General features: G+C 40.4%; 1 protein-coding gene across 1 annotated transcript; it reads right to left on the bottom strand.

Annotated features, from left to right (window-relative positions):
- Positions 1 to 6,887: 6,887 nt before the first annotated feature.
- On the bottom strand, positions 6,888 to 8,968 carry LOC110476495 (histone H2B 5). Its single transcript, XM_085566534.1, has one exon. The coding sequence runs from the start codon at positions 8,951 to 8,953 to the stop codon at positions 8,573 to 8,575; it is 381 nt and encodes a 126-aa protein (XP_085422660.1). The 5' UTR covers positions 8,954 to 8,968; the 3' UTR covers positions 6,888 to 8,572.
- Positions 8,969 to 9,831: the final 863 nt, after the last annotated feature.

Consider the following 9,831-nt stretch of genomic DNA (forward strand, 5'->3'; position numbering starts at 1 on the left):
GGAAAATCTTGTTTTCTTTGGCTCTTAACTCTTTAGGGGTCTTCCATGGGAAAGAAAAAGAAAGATAAAAGATTGTGTGATGAGAAGTTTTGTTGGGTTTGTTTATTACCCTCCCTTGCCTGTTCTGTGCTCATTCATTACTCTTCCATGGTCACTGCATCCCATACCTCCAGGTAAAAGTTCCACTCTCTAGGTTTGGCACTCATTTTCCAAGTGAGTTTATTTAGCAGTATTCTCTTAACCCTCATCTTCTAAACAAAATTCACATTATCACATGAAGTGGGCTTGCAAAATAATTTTCTCAAAATAATATATATCAAGGCCTTTCTGGAGAAATACTCAGGTCTGTCCATTTGCATGAAGATTTTACAGCAGCTTGTTCTGAGATGTTCTTTGTGTTTCTGTTTAGTACAACCGTAAATATTTAATCAGGTTTTAAAACACAAGAGTCTATCCATTTATTTGACGTTAGGGTGGGGGGTTTTCCCTTTGTGTTGATTTATAGTTTTCACCCTCAATTACACAGCAGCTATACTTTTTGAAAGATCCTAGATTTTTAAAAAAACACTTATTTTCAAGCAGAAAAAAGGCCAAAATGTTAAACACAAAGTGTTTTGCCACATTATTTTAGATTCCTTGGTCACCTTCAAGAGCTATTTAATGACAGCATGCTGCAAACAGCTGGTCTCCTAAATTACACCATTGACTTCCTCTCTGTTTATGTGGGTATCATTCTTGGACACAACCCCCAAAGTGAGTTATTTCTTACAATAAGAAAAAAGAGTGTGGCTTTGTGAGACAGGGGAACTTTAAGTCCCTCTAAGAAGAGAGCAGTTAATCTCAGCAATCTGTTCATAGGGTTGAGAAAGCTATCATTGGAAGGAAAAGGTATTTTTCTAGAGGTTTTTTTCTTTTTTTGTTCCTCCCTCCCCAAGTTGCAAATAGATGTTTTTTGTTTTTTTCCAGAGAATGCTTGTCTATGAAGTCATATCAGTGGTGGTTTGGGAGGGTTTAACATAGGCTGTATTGTGTGCTGGCTGTAGCGGTCCCCATGCGTGGTTTAGTGAAGTTCTCTAAATCTCAGTGGGCTTGTGATTTTCTGTCACTGACAGTGTGCCATTGGCTTCAGAGGTGGACTGTGAGTGCCCTACAGGTAATTGGGAGCAAATGCCTCTTTGGGAGTAAACATAATCAGAATAGAATCCCTGACACAAAAGATGAAGACGTGATCAGTAGGGAAGTGCCAGTTTCTCTACCGTAATTCCCTGCTGTGTTGGTGTCCCCAGAGGCACATTAACGATGTCTACACATATGATAAAAGCTTCCCAAAGCACTGGATTTTCTATCTAGCCATTATTGCATTTGATGGTGCTGAAGGTCCAGGTCATTCCTGAAATTGTTGTTCCACTGGGTCTCTGTGAATGATTTTGCTCAGTGTGGTGTGTAGTGGTCTTCCTTCCTTCCCACATTTCCAGGAGCTCCATGCTCTCCACTCCAAGAGTGTCACCCTTGTCTAAAGCAGACCAACAACCATGTGATGGGTTCTTGAGTGGATGGTTTTGGGTTCTGTAGGCACTGGAGAAGTATCCATGTGCATTGCAGTCTGTTGGGCACACTTGTCTTCTTTGCCTGCTCCTGCTCCTGCAGGGACAAGCAGTCACCATTCTGCTGTCATGCTCCCCACCTTACCTCCATGGAGTCCTGTTCCCTATGAACCTCTGAAATGTTCTCCCTGCCCCTTTCCTACATCTCAAAATGTAGGTGAACATCTGAAGTAAATTTAGAGGCTTCACATCTAGTTTTTTCTGCCCTTTTTTTTTGGCTGAAAGTCTCTGCAGCACCAATAAATCTGAGAACAAGAAAAGAGTTCACTGCTGAAAAGAATTAATCTTGATATGGTTTAAGCCTTAATGAACCCATTTTTGTGGATCTCCTCATTGATATTTGGGGATTATTAAGGATATACCACCAATTCTTACTACAGTAAAGAAGGAAAAAGAAAAATAAACAAAACCAACCATGTGATGACTCAGAAAATAAATGACAGATGTCTGTTCATTTTAGAAATAATATTAATATTCCTTCAATTATTGTAAATAGCTTGAAATAAACTATCATATACAACCACAATTTATAAATAATTGTATCTCCTATTTTATTTAGATTTACACAGTATTAACTGTAAAAAGTCCAATAGTGGCAAGAACTATGAAAAAATATTTTTATTGGGAAACAATGTACTGGAAATTTATTCTGTTTCTGAGCTGTATGAACATGTTGACCATTTGGTGTAAAACAGAGCAAATACTCAGGTTGTGAAAGCTTGTTTTCTCTCTCTGCAACTTCCTGAATATTGCCGTAACTGGATTTTCAGATTGGTTTCTATGGTCTGTAGCTATGCACAGCAGCAGAAATTGCAGGCATCTTTTAAGATGAGAGAGTATTTTTAGATGTTTTGTGGGCTGTATATCAATTATTTTGTAACATAGAGTTAGCAAGGAATGTATGAAATATATTTAGTGCCTTTTGAGACTATTTTAGGAGCATTGATTCTGACACATGGAATATAATTTACAGAGATGTAACTTGCATCGTTATAAAATTATATATTGAGTAAACACCACCCCCAAAAATAAATGAGCCAACGAAAAAACTTGTTAAAAATTTGTTTGAATTGTGCCCTGAGGTATCTGCCCTTGAAAAGGGTGAAAGATTTCACTAAACGTCCTTTGCTTTCCTTTCAAAAAATTTTTTTGAGGATTAGAGAACCTGTGATTTTTCTGTAAATTGTTGTATCAGTGATTATGTCAATGCCAGTTTCATTACTAGCTGACTGTTCCTCTAGCCTTAAAATATCTTTCAGACATGTACGAATTTCCTTGGCTCACTCTGTCTCTTGGCTTCCAAAAAAGGAGGTAGGAGAAGGACCCTGTTGCTCTGAGGTTTTTTTACTTTTTTTTTCCTTACAGAAAAAGTTTATAATAAGTTTCTATAAGTTTTCCTTATAGAAAATGTTTTGGTAATATGAGGTTCTACAATTCATTTTGGTTAAAAAAAAACTACTAAAGCAGAATTAATTATGTTTCTTAATATGAATAACTTGCATTAACCCCAGGTGTTGTTTTCCTAAATGTCATTGCAGTCAGTGGGTTGAGAGAAGGGAATTGCCAAATTTCCTTCTGTTTTATTGGTGACTGGGTACATTGGTTATGTAAGGGTAGCTATATCTTTATACTGGAAGCATTAAAAAAAAAAAAAAAATAAACATTCTCCTTACTCACAAAGAATAGCTTGGTAAACTGAGAATGGAAAAATCTTCCCCAAATTATACCAGCCTTGACAGAGGGAAGCATGGGAAGCACAGGTGAGTTCTGTGAGGAGTGTGAGCTGCATGAGGACAGAGAATGCAGCTGCATATCTCAAAACACTGTTAAAGAAGTTCCCATAGGATAAGCCACAAGAGGAACTTAAGACAGGCACAAATAGCAAAACAGAAAGGCTTGGATTCCAGGTCTAACAAAGGTGAAGATTTGGAATTAGCACATTGGACAAAATTTTCCTGTAAAGACTGTGGGAACTTAAAATAAGACCTATCAGGACAAAAATTCCCATGGTAGCAAACTGTGAGAAAGGAAGCAACTGGTTACACAGATGCCAGACCAAGCTGTGGGAATGGCTTTTTCATCCCATCAGTACCCAGGACTTGGCTGTATCAAAGTGGTTCCTCCAGAAGAACTACTCCAGGACCCCCACCACCAAAGATTTAGGATGGTGAAGAAGGACAGTTGGATGCTGTGGGAATCCACGAGTGGTGATGTCTTTCTACCTAATCACTCTCTCTCTCACTCTCCTTCTGTGCCCTTTTCTCCTTTTTGTGTTTCTACCTGACATTTACTGTTATTAAAAAATCCCTGTTATTGACTTCTGTACATGGTCTTGTTTGCAACTTAATGCAGGCAGACACACCTCTTATGATCATATCATAGCAAGCCCTACAAAATACCAGGAGATCCACAATGATCTCTCCTGCAGGCTCAGTCCTATTCAGTGGCACTCAGTATTAAATTTGGGTACCTAATGGGCAACAGAAGCCAAGCTATGGACCCAACAGAGTATGGATTTTTATATGGCAGTAAATCAGCCATGTTGGTTTTTTCTCAAAGATAGAAAAAAGTAAATAAAATTTTCCGTTTATTACAATGATTTTGATTTTGAAAACTTTTCTGAAAAAAGTCACCAAGTTGATGTTTTTCTTCTTTTAAATAAATATGAAGGTCAGTGAGCTTCCCAGGGAGGCGATCTTCTTTGCCCACCACCTTTTTTTGTGATTTTCACCAGGAGGCCATGGTGATACACCCAGAAGGATTTCCTCACTTTCTGAAATTTAGTCATCCTTTTTTGGTAAGAAGTGTAATGGGGAGGCTCACTGGTGTTGTAAAGCATCATTTCTTCCTATAGAAACCATGACCAAATTTAAACCTGTGCTTGCAGATTTAGTGCCTGACTGTACAGGTGCCTATTTGCAGAGACCATTGACTCTTTCACTGTGCTTAGGCAAACCCTGGCCAGATAACACCCCAGCTAAAGGCAGTCAGGTCTGCCCTCAAGGCAAAGCTTGGTTAAACTTTTCCAGATTCTTATGCTGCTGCCAAGCAATCCCAGCCCAGTTGTGTGTTCTGGGCTGAACCTACAGGGACCTCTATACAGCTAGGAACTGGGGATTGAACTCTGAATTCTGAGGCCAAAACTAATCTGAGAAGTGTTTTGCAAGAATATATTTAATTCTATGAGGACTCAGACACCATAATAAGATCATATTGTAGAGGTCACATACAAATCACAGGAAGCTGTCTGGTCTTCTCCTTGTCCTCCTATGTAAAAAAAAAAGCAAAACAAAAACAAACCAGTGATGTCCGCTGCTTGCATATCACATGGCTATATTTCTCTGATTAGTATAATGAAGCTGCATAACATTTCTTACTGGTTTCTGCAAAGGGCCACTCTTCAATGAAAATTGTGTAATTGGATGAAGCCTTCCATAATCTGCAGATCATTACAAATAGTAGCCAAAGGCTTTGCTCTTTAAAAAGAATAATTATTTTTACTTAATTATAATAAATTAAAATTACTTATTTTCAAATAAAACTGATAGCATGTAAACTGTGTGGCACATTTCTTTCTATTTTAGCACAAAATATCAATAATACATACTTTGTTTTCCAGTGGCCTAGAAGTCAATGCTAAAGTATCAGTAGCAAGAGAATAAAAATGCAGAGCACTTACTGTAGATTCCTACTTACTATTACCCCAATTGCCACGCAGATTCATCTAGTGCTGTGCAGAAGGCATGACAGAAATACATGCAAGCATCAGATGAACTTGCCTAAAAGTAGTTCATGCAATCAAGGAGGAGTGTAGGACACTGAGTAAAGAGTGCATAAAGCCCAGGATTAAGCAAAAACATTTGCACAAGTCTGTCCCAGTCCAGCAGGACAGGTTTACTGTCTGATCTCATAGAGTAAAATCTGCATTTAAATGCTTAAATCCTAGTTCTTGAATAATTCAATTTTTCGTATTTTGTCTTCACACTCGTTGAGGAAGCTCCAGAGTGAAGAAAAAGAAGAGTGAGGAGCCTGGCCTGCAGGATTTAAGCAGACAAGCTATGCAGCTGTTGGAAAGAGAGCATTAGCACAGACTAATTGACAGATTGCAGAGAGGACAAAGCTCTCTGGGGAGACTTTAGAACTTCTTGGAGTGCCTAAAGGGGCTACAGGAGAACAACTCTTGTTCAGGTGGTGAGACACTGGCACAGATTATCCAGAGAAACTGTGGTTGCCCCATCCCTAGAAGTGTTCAGGGTCAGTTTGGATGGGGCTTTGAGCAACCTGATGAAGTAGAAGATGTCCTTGTCCATGGAAGTAGGGTTGGAATTAGATAACCTTTCAGGTTGATTTCCAAACCAAACCATTTTATTGTTCTATATGCATCTCTCCTACAAATCTGGCCTTTACCACAGAACATTTTGAAATAGATTTCGTTGTCTATGCTTAGAGTTTTCCAGTAATCTGCCTCTAGTGGAATATCATACAGACAACAGTAATAGGGATACTTTTCTTCAAACTAGCTTGGTAAGTTTGAGTTTGCTTCCTTGGAAAACTTAATTCTGAACTGTGAGTTAATCTGGCATTATTTCTGTATGTAGCGTCAGATTTTCTTCTTTATAGCACAAATTTTGGCCTTGTTATGAGGCCAAAAGCAGAGAAATTTGGGGCACACTTTCCTCTTCTTTCTACCTTCATGTCTCTTAGGACTTAACTAAGTAGCTAAGAGGGGTGAGAGAATGTGGACTCATTAGTTAGCTGTAGGAAAATTGTCTCTATCAACCCTCCCAGATTCATTCCAGGTTAAGAACAAGAGTTTAAAGAGAAAATAAAAATAGGAATTCAGGAACATGTCCCTTTCTGGATAACTTGACCAATGTATTTTCTTTTGGTGGAAACTTAAAATGGTGAAAATTGAATGGTGACCTTAAATGAAAATTCAGCTTTTAGTAGATGATGTAGTGTTTTGTCCTCCTTCTATGTTTATTAGTCAAACTGAAGAGTTGTCCTCTTTCTGCTTCTGGTGTACTTTTGGTATACATTTCCATCAACATCGTATTGCAGATGTTGATGGAAATGTATAGACTTTGGTAGGCTTTAAAATCCGTCTTCAGAAGAAGCATTTCTGAACACAAAAGCTTTAACACAAAGGCAAATTTGTGACTGGGAGGAAGCAGGAGATAACAAGATTTTTTTCATGCACTGAGTATGATTTTTTTTTTAGCTGTTTAGTGTCATTGATCTCTAGTTAAATACATCACAGAGAAAATGACAAGTATGCAACAATGCTGAAAAAGAAAAATATCATTTATTATCATGAAGATCTATGTGAGAGTTAGTTCCACAAATATTCACTTATCAGGATGCTAGATGTAATCACTGTCATAAAAGACTTAGTTGGAACATGACAATATCTCATGTTGAGACAGAATGGGTACAGCTGTCTTGTCAGTGTTTTCTTGGGGCTACATATGGTACAATTTTTCCATCTATTCCATGTGACACATTAGCTATGCTGAATTAAAATACTACTACAACCTTAAATGTATTGAAATGTTGAGAAGGGAGCACTGCTTCTGCCTTGGTTATTATTTTGGTCACTAAGATATAAACAGCATATTTGTGAGATGAGAGAGATTATGCTGGCACATAAATCTAACATTCAAATTCTTCATGAAGTTAGGGTTTCTGAGTAGCAGCAGCATCAACAGAGACCTCAGGGTGAGGAGTTCCTCCCAGTGTGGTAAGCAGCTAGATTGCATGGCTCCACCTCAAGCAATGTTCACTGCTAGGATATTTTCCATGTAAATTTCAGGGTTTCAAGTGTGATATCAGGTAAGGCGGCAGCAGCAGTGCTGTGCCCATGCCCAGCTGTGCTTCCCCAGCTTGTGATGCCACAGGGTCAGAACTCTCAGTGCACAGTACACTCCACAGCTGGGCACAGGAGCTCAGACACACCTTGGAGCAAATTTCCCAGCCAACACAGTTGCTCCAGTCTGTCCATGGCCAACAGAGACCCTCTGCTGTGTCTGCTGCTGTGCTGGTGTCATTGTGTTCTGCACTGCTCTTGTGGCTCTCATATCTCAATCCAGGGAGTTAAATCTATCAACAAGGTGATAGATTAGTTAAATCTATTAACATTTCCCTTTCTCCAACAGGTCCAATATTGAGGGTACTGGATCTTGTCTTCCCTGCTTGTCCTGGTTTGTAAAATAAGCTTGTATTCTATTTGCCATCTGTTGGAGGTTGGGCAGGTTTGTTATCTCTTCCAAGAACGATGGTTTGCTCGGAAGAGGTAATGGTTTGTTAATGGGCCATTGACTGACTCACTGCAGGCCTGGTAACGTAACACCATCCCATTGTGAGATGCTCCACCCAGAGGGGGAAGCCAAGCACTCTTTTATTGGATAAAAGGGGTACCTTTTGGGAGACAGAGCAGCTCTCTCTCTCTTTGCGGGATTCCCAGAGAAGCAGCTCCTTCGGCAGGACTCCCAGAGAAGCGGCTGGAGCGCGGTGAGGCGGCGGTGGCGGAGCTCAGAGGCAACCCCAGCGCAGAGGAAGACCAGCCCAACTGCCACCAGATCTTCAGAGAAAACTATACCCTTCTAAAGATCACCACTTCAGCTGCAATTCATCAGCCACTGCAAGAGGAGCAGCTGTCATTTCAACCGGACTGCTACCAACACCCCGAATCCTCAGGTTGTGGACTTCATCACTAGTTTTGTTTGTACCAATTGCATTTGCCTATTTAAATTGTTATCTAGTTTTCTCCTAGTAAAGAATTGTTACTCCCATTCCCATATCTTTGCCTGAGAGCCTTTTAATTTAAAACTCCTGGTAATTCGGAGGGAAAGGGTTTACCTTCTCCATTGCACAGGAGGCTTTTGCCCTCCTTCACAGACTCCTGTCTTGTCAAACCGAGACAGATTTTGGAAAGAGCCTTTGGGTTAAAAGTGATGGTCCAAGACGCCCTACTTGGAGCTGGTGTACTTGGTGACAGCCTTGGTGCCCTCGGACACGGCGTGCTTGGCCAGCTCGCCGGGCAGCAGCAGGCGCACGGCCATCTGGATCTCCCGCGAGGTGATGGTGGAGCGCTTGTTGTAGTGCGCCAGGCGCGACGCCTCGCCCGCGATGCGCTCGAAGATGTCGTTGACGAAGGAGTTCATGATGCCCATGGCCTTGGACGAGATGCCCGTGTCGGGGTGCACCTGCTTCAGCACCTTGTACACGTAGATGGAATAGCTCTCCTTGCGGCTCTTCTTGCGCTTCTTGTCGCCCTTCTTCTGCGTCTTGGTCACCGCCTTCTTGGAGCCCTTCTTGGGCGTGGGGGCGGACTTGGCCGGTTTGGGCATCTCGGCAGCTCCCTGAACTGCACTTAATGACACCATACTTGTAGCGTGTCCTTTGCAGCTTTGTCCTAATTATTCAACATATCCCAATTAAGCCCAGATCAGGCAGGTTGATTTCAGGTCTGGACCAAATATTGGACCACCTGTTGAAATCACAGCCAGCTTCTTGGTTCCTGGTCTGGAAATTATAGGATGAGAGGCACTTTCCAAAAACGTCAGTATTAATGAGCAGACCATGTGTTGCATATTGCTTATCTCTGGGATGCCTGGGAGCTCTACTTGTGTGGCTGTGGAAGAAAACATGGAGAAAAAAACAGTGTAAAAAGGCAAGGTTACTGCTTCCCTGACTGAAAGATAGGAAAAACAGTTCCACCAGTGCTAAAACCATCTGGATATATTGAGAAAATATAAGGAAAACAGTAAGGGCTTTTATCTGTGGTTGCCACCAAAAAGGTGTGCAATAAAAAGGCTTGCATTGTTCTAACATTACTTCATTTGGAAGTACTTCATCTGCTAAGGACTTTACACAAGACAGCATCTACTAACAGCAGAGGCATCACCTGACAGCCTACTACATGAAAATAAAAATTGACCATGACACAGATCTACATCGATAAGGCAGAGAGAAGGCAGAAACACAAAGAAATCTGTAAATAGTTAGATGTTGTAGAACCATTTTTAGACTCTATAAAATTTACTATTTTTAGGCATGTCCCTGCTATCTCCTATTTAGAACAAAATGCTGTGAGAAAAAAGGGGAATAAGTGAAACAAGCAGACAGAAAAAGAAAAAAAAAAACTTATCAGACTAAGTGCACAATTAAGAGCTCTGATACTGTGGATATGATAGACATGAAGGTAATTTTCAAAAGTGTAATTTTT

Source organism: Lonchura striata, chromosome Z (assembly GCF_050655825.1).
Source record: "Lonchura striata isolate lonStrDom1 chromosome Z, ASM5065582v1, whole genome shotgun sequence".
Taxonomy (NCBI): domain Eukaryota; kingdom Metazoa; phylum Chordata; class Aves; order Passeriformes; family Estrildidae; genus Lonchura; species Lonchura striata.